Source organism: Zonotrichia albicollis, chromosome 11 (genome assembly GCF_047830755.1).
Source record: "Zonotrichia albicollis isolate bZonAlb1 chromosome 11, bZonAlb1.hap1, whole genome shotgun sequence".
Classification (NCBI taxonomy): domain Eukaryota; kingdom Metazoa; phylum Chordata; class Aves; order Passeriformes; family Passerellidae; genus Zonotrichia; species Zonotrichia albicollis.
In genome coordinates this window covers 17,019,543-17,038,536 of record NC_133829.1, presented here as the reverse complement: position 1 = coordinate 17,038,536, position 18,994 = coordinate 17,019,543, and the positions used below count along the sequence as shown (strand labels likewise).

Sequence of the window (18,994 nt, the reverse complement as noted above, 5' to 3'; positions counted from 1 at the left end):
TTTCTTCCCCAAAAGCACCCCCCGAAAAAGGAGTTTTTTCCCCCGAAAAAGGAGTTTTTTTCCCCAAAACCACTCCTGGAAAAGGAGTTTTCAGGACTCAAGCTCCCCCAGGATTTTAGGAGTGTTTGGGGTGGAAGGGACCTCGGTGCCCAACACCTCCCACTGTCCCAGGGTGCTGCTCCAAGCCCATCCTGGAGCGCTTCCAGCTGCTCCAGACAGCCTCAGAGGGAAGGGTGAGGGCAGCCAGGGGGGAGCCTGGCTCCCAGAACCATGAGATCATTGCCTGGGAAAGCCATTCCAGGAGATGGGCAGGATGTGGAGAACACAGCCCCCAGGAAAACCCAACCCTGCAGAGCAGCACAGCTCCCCAGAGCCCCCATTTCCAGGCTGGCCGGGTGTGCAGGAGGTGCTGGAATGAAAACCACCCTTCCCCAAAGCAGGCAAGGAGCTCCCAGATTTGAGTTTGGTAGCTCAAGAGCAGGCAGCATCAGATTCTAGGCAGCAGCTCAGCCCTTTCCTGCAGAAATTTCCATCTGCTCCACTCTGGGATCAGAACTTCCCCAGCACAACTCGTGAGCAGCTCTCTCCCAGATCATGCGCCTCGCTTCCAGCACGGATCAGGAGGCAGCCTCCCCCAGGAATCTTGTCAGAAGCACAGATTTTTTTCCCCAAGAGGAACAGTTTTATTCATCATGTTTGTGGCCCAGGCAACCCAAAGAGCTCAGATTGCACTTGGCACCCGAGCAGGCTCGTGGTGGTTTTATCCACAAAAACAGATCTGTTACCTTCCCTCCGCCAGGAATGTGACCCTTGGAAGCACCAACAGGGCAGATCTTCCAAGAAAAAAAGGAACAACAAGAGAAATCTCAGTTCTGGCTAAGCCAGGCAGGACCTTTGCTGTGACACAAAGCAGGTGTGACACTGCCAGAGGGACCCTGCTGAGCTGGACACAGGATGAGGATGTTCCTCATCCCTTTTTCCATTGGGATCAGCTGGACAAAGGATGAGGATGTTCCTCATCCCCTTTTCCATTGGGATCAGCTGGACAAAGGATGAGGATGTTCCTCAGTGCCCCTTTTCCATTGGGATCAGCTGGACAAAGGATGAGGATGTTCCTCATCCTCTTCTTCATTGAGATCAGCTGGACAAAGGATGAGGATGTTTCTCATCCGTTTTTCCGTCCTCCCTTCCCAGACAAGGTTGGGATCAGCTGGACAAAGGATGAGGATGTTCCTCATCCCCTTTTCCACCCTCCCTTCCTAGACAAGATTGGGATGAGGATGTTCCCCATCCTCTTTTTCTATTGGGATGAGCTGGACACAGGATGAGGATGTTCCTCCTTCCCTTTTCCATCTTCCCTTCCCAGACAAGATTGGGATCAGCTGGACACAGAATGAGAATGTTCCTCATCCCCCTTTTCCATTGGGATGAGGTGGACAAAGGATGAGGATGTTCCTCTCCCCATTCTCATCATCCCTTCCCAGACAAGGTTGGGATGAGGATGTTCCTCATTGCCCCTTTTCCATCAGCCCTCCCCAGACAAGGTTGGGATCAGCTGCACAAAGGATGAGGATGTTCCTCACCCCCTTTTCCATTGGGATCAGCTGGACAAAGGATGAGGATGTTTCTCACCCCCTTTTCCATTGGGATGAGGTGGACACAGGATGAGGATGTTCCTCATCCCCTTTTCCATTGGGATCAGCTGCACAAAGGATGAGGATGTTCCTCATCCCCCTTTCCATCACCCTTCCCAGAAAAGACTGGGATGCTGCACCTGGGAAATCCTGTGGGAGGGATTGTCAGCCCAGGAGGTTGGGACAGAACTTTGGAAGATGAGAGCTCCCAGTCCTCATTTTGGGAACAGGCTGGCTGAGAAGGCTTTGGAGCAGCAATCAGTGAAATCCCCTCACAGCTCCTCGTGGTGCTGACAGACCCTTCATTCCCCAGCTGACAGAGTGAGGAGGGAAGTGAGCAGAGCAGATCCTTCATCAGCTGCTGCAGTTTCTGCTCTCCACACCCAAATTCTCCCTCCCAGCTCACGTTCCTGGCAGGCAGCAACCAAAAAACCTCAACCATCCCTCCCCAAGGCCACAGCCCTGCAGAGTTTGGGAACTTCCCAGCTCTCCAGGCTCACCTCTTCAAGCTGGATTGAGGCTGGGAGCTCTGAGCAGTTGGCACAAGTTCTCCCATGGCAAAGGACAGCACAAGTGCCACCAAAGGCGCCCAAATGAGCTCACAGCCACCCCCAGGGCTTTACAAACCACTCAGGAAAGCCATGTGGCCCCAAGATGTGATTTCCCAGAAGATTTTGGCCCTCAGAAAAGATTTCCCGAGAGATTTGGCCAGAAGGGAACTTGTGATCAAGCTGATTTGTTCTCGGTGATTTTGAGATCAGCAAAAACCTCAGCTGGGAGTCCCCTTCCTCCTGTCCCTCCAAAGGAAAGCCCAGGGGCTTGCCCAGGACCAGTGTCACAATCTGATTTACTGGTCACAGCCCGCCCTTGTCACCAAACCCCCTCTGGAGCATGACATCTGAAGGTGTCACATCCTCAGAGGGCGTGGGAAATGAATTTGTAGAAATTTCTCCAAGTTTGATATTTGTTTACATACAAATAGTAAGTTCACAAAGTGTGTATGTTTACATACTATGTAAACAAAAATGTTTACACAGTATGCATTTGTAAACAAATATCAAACTTGGAGAAATTTCTACAAGTTCATTTCCCACAAGAGGGGACTCATTGGTGGGGCATGAAACGAGGCAGGGGTGCCTAAAAGGCAGAGTTAACAAAATAGAGCTGGGTCTCACTCTGTGCTGGGACACAGAACTTTGTTATTCATTCTTTTTCTGTTTTTAGCTCTGGAATGCCCAGGGAGGCTCCAGCACCACCATCCCCTAAGCAAGATGATAACCTCCCTTATCAGCCCCAGCAGAGACACAAAATCCTCCTGCACACAGCTGGTTAAGATGTGACCTCTCTGCAATCTGCCTGGAATTCCAGCCTGCATTTTTCTGCAGGGAGTCCAAACAAACTCACCTGGCTCTGGAGAGGCTGCTGGGCCAAGTGCCAGAGCCCTCTCAGGCCTCATAAACTCAAGCTCAGGAAAAGCAAACTCCTTGGCTGTGACCTTGGAGCTCTTCCAGCAGCAGTGTCTGTCTCGACAGGAAGGGAGAGACAAAGAAAAAAGGGAGGGAAAGGGCCCTGTCCTGCTTCTCCTCTCCAGTGTGACCCCTGAGAGCCACCCTGGGGATGGTGACACAGGGATCAGCACACACATGGGGAGCTCTCCATCTCTTCCAGCAGGACGTCCCCAGACATCCTTTGGCTCGTTTGTGCACTGGGCTGAGCAGGGAGGAGCTTCCCTTCCTTCCCATGTCCCATCTGTCCCTCCTGGTGCTGCCTGTCACCTGCTGTGGGGCCAGCCCGGTCCCACAGGGCCCCTTTGGGACAGGGATCAGCTCAGGGAGGAAAATGGGCATGAGGAATGGGGTGGGGGGAGAACAAAGCTGATGCCTCAGGTTTAGCTTTTCTCTTTTTCAGATTTAGTGTGTGGGTCTGGGCTTCACGTTAGGGGATGCTGAGCTCTGTTCACAAAGCAGGGAGACAAAACAATTCCTGCTCTAGCTGGGCACCAAGGACAACTGATCCAAATCTCAGTCCCAAGGGCACAAACAACGTGGGCTGGAGAGAGAAAAACAAGCAGGGTGGGGCTGCATGGGCTGGAGCTGGAATGGGAAATTAACTGCAATATGCAAATGGGGCAGAACTTATAAAAGTGAGAGACCTCATGACCAGCTGTCCATTTTTGTGACCATTTTGGTTCATTTTGGGTGCAGCCCTGGCTGGGCTCTTGTGCTGCCCAAGGGGGATCCATGGAGGCCTTTTAATAAATCCCTGCTTTATTCCTGAGCTCTGTCTGGCCTCTGCTCTAGGTCAGCCTTCACAAGGCATTAAAACAGCTGGGATCTCATCTGAGCAGACAGCAGCTGGCAGGAGCTGAGGTGATTAAATGATGTGTAACTGAGAATCCTCCGGGCTCAGAGCTTCAGGGCAGCCAGAAAAACCCCACAAAGGGACCCTGAGGGGCCAGCACTGCTTCCCTCCCCAGGAACAGCACACACATCCACAGAACTCACAGAATTCACAGAATGACCAGGTTGGAAGAGACCTTTGAGATCATGAAGCCCCAACACCTCAGCTAAACCCGGTGCCACATCCAGGCTTTGTTAAACACACCCAGGGATGGGGACTCCAGCACCTCCTTGGGCAGAACATTCCAGAACTTTATTCCAGCATCATGCAGGGAAATGCTGGGACCTGCTGGGCTGGCTCCTCCTGCTCCTGCAACATCAGGGCACAATGATCTTATTGTCCTGTCCTTGTCACCTCCTCATGCCCCAGTTGCCAGCTCTGACAGTGCCCCAAGCTCTGACAGCCAGATGCTGGAAAATCTCTTAGAAATGGGTTTTTCTCTGCTCACCCTGCTCCAAAGTTTTGCTCCAGTCTCTGTTCTTGGCCCCTGCAGGAAAAAAAAAAAAAGGAATTCTGGATCCCCTCTGATGCTTTTATGGCTCCTGGAGTGGAACCCCACAGCTCCAACTGAATTAATTCATCCCTGCTGAACCAGCAGACCCTGCTCTTAAATCAGCATTTATTTCAGAGATAGAGGGAGGGGGGAAAACCCTCTCCAAGGGATTTTGGGACACGTTTATGAATATTAGAACACTATAAATATAAAAGGGAACATAAGGAAATAGAAATATTCTCACAGGGTGACATTTTCAGCCCATTTCTGCTTTCACAAATTAAAATAGTTGCCTGGTTTATATTGTGGATGACGTGGGGCCTCAACTCTGTAACCTTAAAAGGGAGCTTTGAAGGCTTGAAATCAGAGCTCCCTTTTTTGTCACTTTAACAGGAAAGTGGTGATTCATGGAGGGAAGGGAGCAAACCCCCCAGGACACTGGGATGTGTCACCTGTCCTGTCTTGTGCTGTCACCTCATCAGCTGTCCCAAATCAGAATTCTGCTCCTTTCTCCAGAGTTTCCCTGAGAAAGAGTAAAGCTAAAATGTCCTTATTGCCAAGGACACCTCTGTCCCCCCTTCTTTTGTCCCCTCAGCTCACTGAACCAGCACAGGGCTGGGAAAGGAAGAAAAACTCACATTTTTGGTGTGTTTTGGCATTTCCTACAAGGACAAAGCTGGGAGCAGCCAGGAAACCTCTGCAAAAAAAGGCAAGTTGATGGGCAAAGGCTGTGCCAGACAAATTCCTGCTGCTGCTCCTGCTGGATGTACCTGCCCAACAAATCCTGGAGAGCCAGGGAAAGTCACCTTCACCGATTTTCTGGAATTTATGTGCTCAGGGCAAGGTGTGGAGCTCCAGGAAACTGGGAATAGTCAGGCTAGGGGAGCAAGGAGCCAACATTATCCCATGGAAATCTGTCCAACACTGCTTGAGGCACTGCAAAAACCACTTGGGGAGATTCTGCTCTGCCTCCACTCCACTTTTTTTGCTGGAAAATGAACCAGCAGAGACAAACCAGCCCAAAATGAGAGAGACAAGGAGGAGAAGGGCTCCAGAAAACACATGGTGCAGGGCCCAGCCAAACCTCCACCCCCTCCAGGTGTCCGGCAGTGGGATGCACAACAGGATTATGGAAAACAGGGGAGGAAAAGCAGCTGCTGCCATCCCTCCCTGCTGTCACAGGGCAGGGCCAGCAGCAAAGCAGCCCCAGGGAGGCCAGCAGGGAAGCAGAGCAGGAGCAGCCCTTTGATGTCACAAACAGAAGGTCCCTGCTGACGTTGGGGAACTGTGGCCTGACCTCCTGCTCTGCCTGGCTCAGGCAACACCTACTGCCCAGTCTGCTCCCAGTAAAGCCCAGCCAGGGCTGCTGGGCTGGGAGGGATGAACTGAGAGCCAAGCAGAGCAGACCCAACGTGGCAGGGGGAGCTGCCAGGGCACATCCAGGGATGGAGCACCAGGAACAGGCATTAGTTTGCTCTGTCTCTGTCGTGCTCAGCCACTCACAAGTAGTGACAGGGACCCCAAAGCCACCCCATGGGCAGGGATCTGTTGGAGATTTTTTCAGAAATGGCTTAGAAGGCAGCTGTGAGGAGTAAAATTCTCACAGCCGGTTTCTGTGAACAGCAGAAGTTCTCAGGTTGTTTTCAATTACAAGTAAAAGTGATAAACATGAAGGCCTTGAGAACCTTGCATACCAGAGTTCTCAGGCAGCTTTCTCATAACAAGTAGATATTCTATCTCTGGCTGTTTTGGGAAAGCTAAAATAATTTTGAGAACCCAAATCTTGGTATTGGAAACAAAAGGAGGAGTTGGTGTGTTATCTCTGACCTTTTGTGAGCTCAGGTTTGCAATATGCATGAACTTAATTAACACGGTTATAAAAAGTGATTGATTGAGTGAATAAACGGAGTCAGATGCTGATCAAGGAAAGGTGGGTCTCTCCCTCCATCTTCAATAGGGATCCAGGGGCAGCACAGGCTCTCTGGGCACCCTCAGAGGGAACAATTCCTCCCTGATCCAACCTAACCCTGTCCTTTCCAGCCTTTCCCTGCTGTTCTGCTGCTCCTGCCCTTGCAGAGCCCCTGAGCATCCATCCCTCCCACGGGGCGGCTGCAGAGCCACTCCCAGCCCCCTCCGAGCTCCCTGCGTGCTGCAGGAGCTGCTGCAGGAGCTGCTGCAGCAGAGCTCCGTCGCTGCCCAGCCGTGCAGGAGGCAGCAGAGCCTCTCCCCCTCCCCGCAGCTCCCCCTGTGCTCAGGCACGGCTCTGCGGGGCCAGGGGAGCGATGTCGTGAGCGGCAGCGCTGCCAACTTCTCTGCTGCAGCCAGTGCATGTGCCTGAGCTGCTGCTCCCAGCCAAGCCCTGCCGTTTGGGGAAGGAAATCTGGGAAAAGGCACTTCCAGCCCAAAAAAACCCAAAAAATCCAGGCAGTTCTCAGCTCGCTGGGGGCGGCGGGAAGCAGAAATAGCAGCGAAAACGGCTTCATGCCAAACGTGGGTCAAGAGAGGGATCAAAAATCTCAGGACTGACACAAAAAACACAGCAGTGAGCCCTAAATTGAGAATTCAGGTGGTGCAGAAGGCAAACTGGATGTGCTGGTGAGCCTGCAATGCTGCCCAGCTTTGGGCAGGAGCATCTGTGATCCGGCTAATCCGTGGTGATCCCGGCGGATTGGGGCTGCCAGCAGGGGAAGGGAGGGTGCTGTGCATGTGCTCTGTGCTGCCCCTGCAAAGGCAGCATCCAGGCATGGGAAGGGATTAATCCGTTTTCTTACACATCAAATCCGTGTGCGTGCCGAGGGCAGGGACCCTGGAGGGTGTCAGGAAAGCCATTTATGTCCATCACATCTTATCTGCTCCAGCCTGAGCACAACACCAGCCCCTCCTTGCCTCCCTCGGGCATTAATCCTCTCGACAGGATTAACGCCTATCAGCGCAGGGCTCCCCGCAGAGAACAATCCCGGCTCGCAGGGTGACACGGAGATGCGATCAGCGAGGATCACAGCGCTGCGCGGGGATTAGAGGGCAGCACAGCAGCCCGGAGGTGAGGCAGGAGAGCGCTCCCTGCTCCCACAACCCGCCGCCGTTTTCGCGCCTCGTTAACCCCGGCGCGCAGTCCCAGCGATGCCGGGCCCGGCTCCAGGCCGGGCTTTTTGCTGCCCCCACTGATTGCAATTAAAGGCGAACGCCGTTAATTGGCTTTGCACGTGGAGGAACCCACACCGGGCATTTCTCCAGCTCCCACTCAGCCCCTGTCATTTCTTTGTCACTGTCACCTCGTGGTGGCCGTGCCCTCTGCTGACAGCACCACATCCCACCGAGGCTGAGTTTTTCTGGATTCCCACAATCTGAGGGTTTTGGGAAAGCTGCAAAAGGCAGGGCTCAGAGACAGCAGAACTGCAATTAGAGCTAAGTGATAGCCATGAGATTTGTCAGCAGAAGAGTTATATAAGATGTAGAAAATAAGGACAACTAGAACAATGGTCTGTGTATTAACACTTGACTAGAATAACTCTCTAAGCTACAGAAAAGTTTATCTAGCAAGACATGAGGAAGTTCTAAGGTTAATAATGGAGCTCTGTGCATTGTGTTTTAAGGCTCACAAGCAGGTATTGTATTCAAGATAAGCAAGCACTGTTTTAACAGAGGGTACATGTGTTTATAGTGGTTGGATAGAACTAATATCAACGTGCTTTTGCTTTGTGTGATTGGCCAAAAAACTTTTAAAGTGAGTTGTGACATTAAGTTCTTTATCTGCTGCTGGCATCTTCCCATTGTCATAACCATGTAATGAGAGTGATGCTGGAAAATAAACAGCTTGAGATGTGTTCCACAGCAGTCCTGCCCTCTTCATGATCTGTCCATAACCCCTGGCCAGCAATGCTTCCCCTTCCTGCCCTGCTGGGAGCTGCAGCACAGCCAGGACAGAGCACGACCCACACAGCAGGCAGGGAACTGAGCAGGGCCCTTTTAATGCAGGGAATGAAACAACATAACAGCATTCAGGCAGAGAGTGGTGACAGATAAAACACCGCACAGCTGGAGGGGCCACGTCCCCAGCCCCGAGCCACCTCTTCCCTTCTCTGTGCAGAGTCCTGAGGAGGTTGGAGAGGGGATTTGGAGCTGCCTTCAGCGCTCCCCACGCACAGAACCAGCCCAGCTGCTGCCTCAGCACAACTCACCAGTCCAGCAGAAGGTTTAGGGGGCCCCCCCAGCAAAGATGAGCTCCAGGGCAGCCTGGATGTCCCCTCCCGTGGCCTGCAGGGCCCGCAGGCTCAGCTCGTCGTCGTGGATGCCCATGTCCCGCAGCTGCTGCAGCTGGGGCTGCCACTGGCTCTGCTCACAGCAAGGACAAGTTTGGGGTGAGAACCTCAGCACATTTGGTGTGAGAACCCCAGCAGCAAAGCCAGCAGCCCTTCCCACTGCCCAGTGTCCCACCTGTTATAGATGCACATTATAATATTGGCTTTTTGCAATATTAAAATGGATTTTAGATTTGTGGTGTTAAAGTGACTTTGTTATAAAGATTTGGATTTTATTTCTGTTGTTCATAAAACCTGATATCAGTGTGCTGTGCCACAGTGCCTGCTGGGATGGGATAACACCCAGTGAACACAGGGTGAGCACAGCTGGGCAGATGTGCCAGCCAGCAGCACTCAGCCTCTGCAGGCAGTGTGGGCCAGGGCCCAGAACTGGAGGGGATAAAAAGGAACTAAAACCACAACCCAGGAATGCACAGGCTCTAAAAGAGCAGATCCAAGGCAGAGATGTGCTAAACAATCCTCAGAACATGTAAACCAGTTTGGGGAAAGTTGACTGTGCACAAAGGTCTGTGAATATGCAAAGGGCTGATGTAATTAAAGGTATTTAAGGGGTTAGGGTTAAATTTGCCCTAAACCAGGACATGCCCCAAAGATAACAGGGGGCTCTTGGCTGATGCCACAATAACCTTTGCTCTGTGCTCCTTGTCTCCTACTGTCCTTTATTAAACTTGCAAAATGTGGTTTTCAAATGTTGACATTTTCATAGGAGAGTGAATGTGTTTCCCACCCACCTCAGCAGCTCCTGTGCAAACAGCTCCCGAAAGCTCAGTGATGTTGCAAAGTCCCCAAAGCCACCACCCCCCTGTGAAAAAGCTGGTTTGGTTTTTTTGGCAAAATTTTAAAGTTTAATAAAAGACAATAGAAGATAAAGATAGTAAAGATTATGGCTGGGTGCATCTTGGAACTCAGCCAAGAGCACATTTATTTCCAAGGATATTTTAAAAATAATTTTTCTATTACATTAGCTTGCATATTCATAGATCCTTATGTATATTTACATTTTTCTATAAACTAGTTTATCTGTTTTAGGAACTATTTTGTATGGCTCTTCTTTGGGTTTTTTTAGAGTGTGCATGTTTCGTAGTTGTGGTTTTGGCTTTTTTTCTTTATTACTTTTAGTCTGGGCTTGGTCTATACTTTCTTCAGATGATAAATATTGATAGTATATTAATGTCAAGGCCTTCATTATATGTTTACTGGATGTCATCTTGATTAAACAGTTCATTTATAACTATATTAGCTACTACTATGTCTAAGTTTTTTGTTAATAGCAGAAATAAAAGTTCTTTTAACATTAACATCGCAAAAAGCCAACCCTATAATATGTATTTTTAACTCCTCCATTCCAGTTCCACCCAGTATTTCTGCAATGGCTGTGATGATGCCTTAGGACTTTAGATTTTGTATTTTTCATACATTTGTAATCCTGCAATTCTTTGTGTAATTCTAAACTCCATATTCAGTGGGAGCTGCTGCTTGCCCATTTTGGGCAGACACAACAACTCCTCTACAGGCCTGGCAATCAAGGACATCTCACTGCCTCAGGCCCCAGAAATGTAAACAAAAGTGAGCTGGAGGAGCAAAATGGGGGCAAACTACTTCATTACCCAAAGGTTTAATTAGAAGATTAACCCCTAATATGAAAATGGACCAAATTTATGGAAGTATGAAAACCTGTGAGCCACTGTTAATTTTTGGGGTCTTGCCCCAAATGTACCTGAAGGCCCTTCAATAAATATAACTGCTTTTTCTTCCCTTAATTTTGTCAGGTCTCTGTTTTCAGAAACTTGGGGTAAATGTCTTCATTACCTGAAGGTTTAATTGGAAGATTAGCCCCCAGTATGAAAATGGACCAAATTTACAGAAGTATGAAAACCTGTGACCTGTGGTCCATTTCTGGGTGTAGCCCCTGGTGGGGGGGGCTTCATCTGCTCCAAATGACCCTTCAATAAAAATAACTGCTTTTTATTATTTTAATTTGGTCTGGCCTCTGTTTTCAGAAACTTGGGGTAAATGACCTCATTACCTGAAGGTGTAATCAATATGCAATGGATCAAATTTACAGAAGTGTGAAAACCTGTGACCTGTGGTCCATTTTTGGGTGTAGCTCCATCTGCCCCAAATGGCCCTTCAATAAATAGAACAGCTTTTTATTCCCTTAATGCTGTCTGGCCTCTGTTTTTAGGTAGCCCAAAAAGGCACCAGTGATGTCCCACACCCCAGGAGGCAGCTGGGAGATGCCAGGGAGTGCAGGATTCCAGGGAATGCCACTGACCTGGAGGCTGGGCTGCCCTGAGGCCTGCAGGGCGTGCTGGAGGGCCTGGCTGAACAGGTCGTTGGTGATGGGGGTCCCTGACTGCACACTGGATGACATCGGGGATGTCCCGGAGGAGTGGCCCTAGGAGGAGGTGACAGCTCAGGAGATGGAACTTGAGCACACAGCAACACCTGCAGCACCCCTCAGCCTCCATGCCATGGGGAAGGGAGCTCCTCCAGGAGGGAAGGGAGGTGGCCCCAGAGCTGACCAGGCTGTGCTGGCTGTCCCTGGGTGGTGGGATTGTGGGGAAGATAGGGATCACATGGATTTGCATGAGGGAAGGCACAGCCAGGTGTGCCAGGCATGATCAGGACTGGTGCTGGCTGTTTCCTGGGTTCTGGGGTTGTGGGGAAGATAGGGATGGCATGGATTTGCATGAGGGAAGGCACAGCCACTTGTGCCAGGGTTAGGATCACACAGGGAACTCTTCCCTGAGGGAATGAAGAGCCAGATGTGCCAGTCTTGACCAGGACCAGTGCTGGCTGCTCCCTGAGTGCCCAGGGTGGGATGAAAGGGAAGAGAACCCATCCATGAGGGAATGTAGAGCCAGATGTGCCAGGGATGGGATCACACAGGGAACTTTTCCATGAGGGAAGGCACAGCCACGTGTGCCAGGGTTAGGATCACACAGGGAACTCTTCCCTGAAGGAATAAAGAGCCAGATGTGCCAGTCTTGACCAGGACCAGTGCTGGCTGCTCCCTGAGTGCCCAGGGTGGAAACAAAGGGAAGAGAACCCACCCCTGAGGGAATGCAGAGGCAGCAATGGCAGCCCCAGGGTTACCTGTGTGCTCAAGGGTAGGATAAAAGGGAAGAGAACCCACCCCTGAGGGAAAGCAGAGGCAGCCCCAGGGTTACCTGTGTGCCCGGGGTGGGTGTGTGGGAGCTGCTCTCGGGGGTGCTGGCCAGGGCCAGGGCTGTGGCCAGCTCGCTCTGGGTGATGGGCCGCGGCCCCGCCGCCCCCGCGTAGCCCAGCGAGGCCGGGCGCGAGCCGGACGTGCTGCTGGACGGGGTGGACCTGGTGCTCTGTGTGGAGACAGAGAGAGAGAGAAAAGCCCCAGCTGTGACCTCTGTCAGTGTTTGTGTCCCAGTCAAACCACACAGCCCTGTCCTACCATACCCAAATGTCCCAAGGGTGACACTTCTGAAAGACAAACATGCCAGAGTGGGATGTGCTTATTTTCCACAGAGTCAGCTGTGGAAACTGGCAGGAAACCTTTCAATCTATCATCCACCAGCCCCAAACCAACCTGGAACAAAACAATTCCCTGCTACAGGCACATTTAGACCCATATATCCAGCTTTTCATACAGAACCTTTTGTCCTATGGAGAGGAAGAGTGCAGAAAGGCAGGGATCAACATTCCCACGCTCACAAATGCTGTGAGAGCATTTCCTCTGTTCCATTTTCCTCTTGTGTGTTCAGTACTGAGGAAAACCCTCCTCTGAGCAGCATGGAAGCAGCCAGGATCAATATGTTTGTCTCCACATTCCCCTGGGGAGCCAGCGCAGCTCGTGCTGCTCACCAGACAGGAAAGGAAGAGCTTGGGAGTCTCAGGGCTACAAATTAAACCCAAAAAGAGGTGTTCACCCAACCTGGCTGCTTACCTGGTGGAAGTCATCTTCATCATCAGAGAGCCCCTCAAAGAGAAAGCCACCTGCAGCAGAAAGGGGAACGAAAGGATGTGGGAAACCAGCAGGAATTGGGAGCAGACCCCTGTGGAGGTTTTGGCTGAGCACCGAGGTGACGCACCTGGCATGTCGCGGTAGGAGCCCAGGGCCATGGCGCGCGAGGACGTGTCCGGGGCTGGCAGGGGGGTGCTGCCCGCCACCGAGTGCAGCACCAGCACGATGGCGTTCACCAGGGCAGGGTGAGCCGGGATCAGCCTGGGCACAAACGGGCACGGCTGAGCGAGGGCACGGGGCACGCCAGGAACCAGCCCTGAGGCACCCGGGGCAGCACCACCGCTGCCTCTGCTGCCGGCACAAACTCCTCCAGGCAGCCAGGGATCCTCCTGGATCCACGATGGACCTGGCCTTGGATCCTTCTGGATCCACGTTGGACCTGGCCTTGGATCCTTCTGGATCCACGCTGGACCTGGCCTTGGATGCTTCTGGATCCACGCTGGACCTGCCATTGGATCCTTCTGGATCCACGCTGGACCTGCCTTGGATGCTTCTGGATCTATGCTGGACCTGCCATTGGATCCTTCTGGATCCACGCTGGACCCGGCCTTGGATCCTTCTGGATCCACGCTGGACCCGGCCTTGGATCCTTCTGGATCCATGTTGGACCTGGCCTTGGATCCTTCCGGATCCACGCTGGACCTGGCCTTGGATCACCAAGTACCCTTCTAGACCCAACCTTGCCTTGGTTCTCCAAGGATCATTCTGGACCCCATATTGGACCAGGCCTTGGCTCACCAAGGATTCTTCTGGACCCATGGTGGACCCAGCCTTGGATCCTATTGGATCCATGTTGGACCTTGCCTTGGTTCCCCAAGGATCCTTCTGGATTCACATTAGACCTTTTCTTGGTTCTCCAAGCATCCTTCTGGACCCATGTTGGACCTTCCTTTGGTTCCCCAAGGAGCCTTCTGGATCCATGTTGGACCTTGTCTCTGTTCACCAAGGAACCTTCTGGACCCAACCTTGCCTTGGTTCTCCAAGGATCCCTCTGGACCCATGCTGACTTTTCCAGGGTTTTCATGGGAGCAGCTCTCTGCTGTGAGCAGTTCACCCAGGTGTGAACCCTGATCTGGAGGCCATGATGGCCCTGCCTCCCACCAAACACCCTCTGGATTAACCCAAGTGGTGGATCCGTGTTTCCTGACAGGAGTGACCCAGCCTGGGAGGCAGGAGCAGAGCTCTGTCCCACCCAGGTGACACAAAGGCACTGCTGAATCACCGCCCCAGCTCGGGGAACTTACGTGTCCAGCATGTTGGGGTCTGCAAACACAGAGAACAGATCCTTGTCCTGCAGAACTCCTGCAAAGGACCAGGAAAGGCAGTGAGACAGGATACAGCAACAGGAGCCAGTCACACAAAAGCCACAGGGACAAATAAATAGGAATTGTTTTCCAGGAAATGACTCATGAGTAAACACCACAAACACTCCCCATTGTTCCTCTGAAGCCTTTGTGTTCCCAAAAAGGCTCTTGGTCACAGCAACACACCCAAGGGACAAAAGGGACAAAAGGGAAGGGGCTTTTTCCTGCAAATCCCATGGGTGCTCCACCTCAAGGGCAGGATGGAGGCTGGGCCCCAGCTCCCTGCAGCCAGGCTGGGACTGCATCCCAAATTCCACCTGCCTCAGGTTGCCACCATCCCACAACAGGCTGGATTTAGTGTAACATTCTGTGACATCCCAAATTCCACCTTCCTCAGGCTGCCACCATCCCAGAACAAGCTGGATTTAATCACCCATCCTGTAGCATCCCAAATTCCACCTGCCTTGGGCTGCCACCATCCCACAACAGGCTGGATTTCATCAACCACTTTGGAGCACTTTGCAATGGGGAGAGAGCTCCATCCCTCCTTTCCCTGATTCTTCTGAAGCCAGGGAGAGAACTCCAACCTTCCCTTCCCTGACCCTTCTGAAGCCCTGATCCACCCCCAAACATCACCAATGGAGCACAACCGACACCACAGCAGTCACCAACTCACGCTCCAAAGGGACAAAAAAATGAAGGTTTTTTTATAAACTCTCTTTTCTCCCTACCAGGAATTCAACGTAGATTTGTGTCTGTCCCTTCCCCTAACAGGAATCCAACCTTTCCTCAGATCCCCTGGATCACAGCCAGACTCACCCAGAGCCACGGGGTCGCTGCTGAGGCCGGGAGTAGCCACAATGATCTGATCCAGGGATTCCTTGTTTCCCAGCATCTTGAAGACCTGCCAAGGGAAGCAGAGCAGGTTGGGAATGTCACCCACTGTGTGGCTGTCCCCAGAGGGAGGGGACAGCTGAATTCCCCCCCTCCCAGGAGCACAGCACTCACAGCATCTCTGTAGGCAGGGCTGCTGTGCAGGGCAGTGTGCAGCACACGGAATTCCCGGACTGCTGCCACTTTATCCACGGGCTCTGAGGGGAGAAAACACCACAACAAAACACAGCTGGGCCTCTGTCAGCCCTCAGAGCCATCCACAGCCCACTGAGACCTCCATGCTGCAACAGGGATCCTCCAACATCCTTGGATTGGGTGCAGTCACTGCAGAGTAATGACTTGCTGCACTCTCACATCATAAAAATAGTCAGGAATATCCTCCCACATGTGCCATTAGAGGAACACCAGCTCAAGCTGCTGTTTTTGTACAGTCAGGCACACAGCAGCCTGCTCATCCCTGGGGCTTTGCTCCACATCCCCTGACAGTGCCCTAGAATGGATCACAGGCAATTAAGGAAGGGATGATCCCTCTCTCCATGGTGCACAGCTCATTCCTTAACTCTTGCATCAGCAGAAAAATCAACACCCAGGTGCTGCTGGGAGTTCCCAAACACAGGGATTCACTCCCCTGGAAACCTCCACAGCAGTGAATCCCTAGAGAAGCTCAGTCCCTAATAAAACACATCCCAAGGAGAATCCAAGGGGTAATCCCCACAGCTCCTCACCTGGTTTCTGGTCAGGCTCAGGCCAGGACTTGCGCAGGACGTGGACAGTGGAGCCAGACTGGATTCCATAAAAATCCAGGGTCTGGTCATCCCTCAGCTTCCGGCCACAGTAGATCAGGTCTGGGGGGAGAAACACCTGAAGATAAACAGCTGTGGTGCTCTCAAGGTGTGCCTTGGAGCCCAAGGGGTTACTGAGCAGCTGGGTAGGGAAAAACACAGGGAAGCTGTGGAGCTGAGAACCAGGAGGGAAATCACAGAGCTAATCTAGAGGGGATGGCAGAGTCACCACCTGCGTAAGAGCTGACCTCCCTCTCAGCTCCCATGAGAGCTCTCACAAGGACACAGAGCTGGTGGAAAGCCCAAATATTCCCGAACAAGGGCACTGCCGCGGCTGCAGCGCCCTGATCCCAAGGAAACAGGGAAGGAACACCGAGCCCTCCCACCACCAGCAGCGGGATGTTACATCCCGGCCGCGGAGAGGACGGGCCGAGGGTGTCCCCAAGCGGCGGGACAGCGCCAGGCTCCGGCGGGGCACGCACCGATGAGCTCGGGGTCCGGCATGGATTCCTGCAGCTGGCCCGTGATCAGCTGCTTGAGGTGCGAGATGCTGCAGCCGCCCAGCGGGCACTCGCCCAGCTCGGTCTCCGGCAGGCGCAGGATGGCTTTGGGGGCCAGCGGCTGCTCGGCCAGCTTCACGGCGATGTGCCACTCCGGCAGGGCCATGGCGCCTGGGGACACGGCCGAGTGACACCCCGCACACAGCGAGCGAGCCTCCCTCCCCTCCCTCATCCATCGGGCACAGCGCACACAGAGCACAGCCAGACACAGCCCCGACCCCCGGCGCTCAGGGGGGTCCCAGCCCTGGCTCCCCGTCCCCAGAGCCTCGATCCCTTAAGTTCAGAGGGATCCCGGCCATGGCTCCTCATCTCCAGAGCCCCGATTCCCCTTGTCAGCTCAGGGGAATCCCAGCTGTTCTCGCCTAGACCCCTCCTCAGCTCAGGGGGGTCAGGACGTGTTCCCCTCAGAGCCTCAGCTCAGGGATCCCGGCTGTGCCCACCCTAGACCCTGCCCTCAACTCAGGGGGATCCCCTGGCTGTCCCACGCCCCAATCTTCCCCTAAGCTCAGGGCGATCCCGGCCGTGTCTCCCTCCCCTCCCCATCTCAGGGACATCCCGGTCGCGTCTCCCTCCCCTCCCTATCTCAGGGACATCCCGGTCGCGTCTCCCTCCCCTCCCCATCTCAGGGCGATCCCAACCGTATCTCCCTCCCCTCCCCATCTCAGGGCGATCCCAACCGTATCTCCCTCCCCTCCCCACCTTACGGGATCCCGGCCGTGTCTCCCTCCCTTCCCCACCTTACGGGATCCCGATCATGTCTCCCTCCCCTCCGCACCTCACGGGATCCCGATCATGTCTCCCTCCCCTCCGCACCTCACGGGGGCCCGGCCGTCGCCCCCCAGGCCTTCCCAGATCCGTGCTGCCTCACCCCAACGGACCGGAAGCGGAAGTCCTGTGCGGAGCGCGGTGCGCGCTGGGAAAGCGAGTCCGGCAGAGTAGGTGGTAACGCCCTCCCGGGGCGAAGGCGCTGCTGATTGGCTAGCTCTGCCATGACCAGCCAATGGGCGAGCGGCCGAGGGTTTAAAGGCCGGAGCGCGGCGAGGGGCGCGCAGTCCCGTGCCGTTCCCCCGCCACAATCACCTCTAATTAACACTACCTCGGTAATTAAGCAGCTGCCATCCCTCCCCCGTAGGCGAGCAGCTCCCGTAGATACCCCACCAACGCCGGAGGGCCGAGCTGTGCGAAGCTGCCCGCTCTTCAGCACTATCCGCTGCTCCATCTCCTCATCCTCTCCCAAAAAAGGAGAGGCCACTGCTCCGGTGACCAAGTCCTGTGCCAAGGCACCGACTTTTTCTGACAAGAAGAGCTGTTTGTGTTCTAAAAAAAGCCAAGTTACCATGAAAGTCCAGTCAGGCTGCAAGAGCCACATTCCAGGCACGCTTTGCTGCCTAACAGCTCTTAAAATGGTCCGAGCAGCACAGGGGCTGTGATGGGATTTAAAGAGAATTCAGAAAACAAAATTCAAGCTAAGCTTTAACTTCAAGCCAGTTCAGAATCCCAAATCCTTTCACCCCAATAAGGGGATAGAGAACCCACCCCTGAAAGAAAGCAAGTAAAATCAGCTTTTTTTTTAGTGTTTAAACTTGGGAAGTTTATTTTTTTTTTCCTACAAAGGAACCTAGAGGTGACAAGGTGACAAACCTAACTTTAGTGTCATCCTACGGGTGTTACACAGGGAAAGTGAACAACCCTCCGCCTGAGGAAGAGGAGCCTAACAAGCCATTAAAACACACACACACACACTAATTACTAATTAGTACCTGGACACAGGGAATGGGAGCTAAGGAGCAGTGGAATAACAAAGCCTGGGGTGGCAGGGGGTGCTGCTGGCAGGGAGAGGAGGTCAGGGGGTGCTGCCAGCAGGGTTCAGGGCCAGGGGGTGCCAGCAGCCCCTCTAGAAGCATTTCCTGTGCACGATGGAGGGCCCGGACTCGTCGTACTCCTGCTTGCTGATCCACATCTGCTGGAAGGTGGAGAGCGAGGCCAGGATGGAGCCCCCAATCCACACCGAGTACTTGCGCTCAGGGGGGGCGATGATCTGCACCAGGAGACACAGAGAGAGGGGTCAGAGCTGTCCCAGCCCCTGTGCCCACCCTGCCCTCCCCGCCTGCCACTGGCATATTTCCTGAAAAACCCTTCTGAACCAGGATTTCTTCTCCTGGGAAGCTGAGAAGCTTCAGCTTCTCCCCGTTTTGGTGCTTTGGAGATTGTTTAGCCAGCATATGAATTGTTTTAATTTAATGACCAATCATGGTCCATTTGTGTCAAGGCTCTGAGGGCTCACAAGTTTTTATTATTCATTCTTGCTAAACCTTCTAATGTATCCTTTCTTTTTCTTTAGTGTGGTGTGGTGGAGTTTGTGAGTCCCCAGCATGAGGGAAGAGATGAGAATCTTGACTCAATAAATCAGTCTTTTCAAACATGATTTTATGGTATATATTATTGTCACCGATCTATTTTATGAAAAATCCTTTTGATAGGACCTTTTTTCTCCTGAGAAGCTGAGAGGCCTCAGAAACTAAATGTAAACATTGATTATCTAATGCAGCAAGTGGATCTGTGATTGGTCTCATGTGGTTGTTTCTAATTAATGGCCAATCACAGTCTG

At 52.9% G+C, this 18,994-nt stretch overlaps 2 protein-coding genes across 8 annotated transcripts in view; both read right to left on the bottom strand.

Moving 5' to 3' along the window:
• Positions 1-70: 70 nt before the first annotated feature.
• Positions 71-17,334, bottom strand: UBL7 (ubiquitin like 7). Of its 7 annotated transcripts, none has more exons than XM_074549583.1 (12): positions 17,200-17,334; positions 16,309-16,497; positions 15,770-15,889; positions 15,159-15,241; positions 14,970-15,054; positions 14,091-14,148; positions 12,914-13,047; positions 12,769-12,818; positions 12,020-12,187; positions 11,122-11,244; positions 8,706-8,859; positions 71-4,521 (listed from the first exon to the last, which is right to left on the bottom strand). In XM_074549583.1, the coding sequence occupies exons 2-11, from the start codon at positions 16,490-16,492 to the stop codon at positions 8,722-8,724; spliced, it is 1,143 nt and encodes a 380-aa protein (XP_074405684.1). In that variant the 5' UTR covers positions 16,493-16,497; positions 17,200-17,334; the 3' UTR covers positions 71-4,521; positions 8,706-8,721. The 7 variants fall into 7 exon arrangements, with proteins under 7 accessions (XP_074405684.1, XP_074405682.1, XP_074405681.1 ...); XM_074549581.1 differs by lacking the exon at positions 71-4,521 and adding an exon at positions 8,472-8,618; XM_074549580.1 differs by lacking the exon at positions 71-4,521 and having other exon boundaries at positions 8,472-8,859.
• Positions 17,335-17,949: 615 nt separating this feature from the next.
• The window catches only part of LOC106629432 (actin, cytoplasmic type 5), a 4,551-nt gene continuing 3,506 nt past the window's right edge, over positions 17,950-18,994 (bottom strand). Inside the window, exon 3 of the mRNA XM_074549588.1 lies at positions 17,950-18,424. Coding sequence (XP_074405689.1) covers positions 18,281-18,424 — 144 coding nt within the window. The 3' untranslated portion in view covers positions 17,950-18,280. The remainder of the gene's footprint in view (positions 18,425-18,994) is intronic.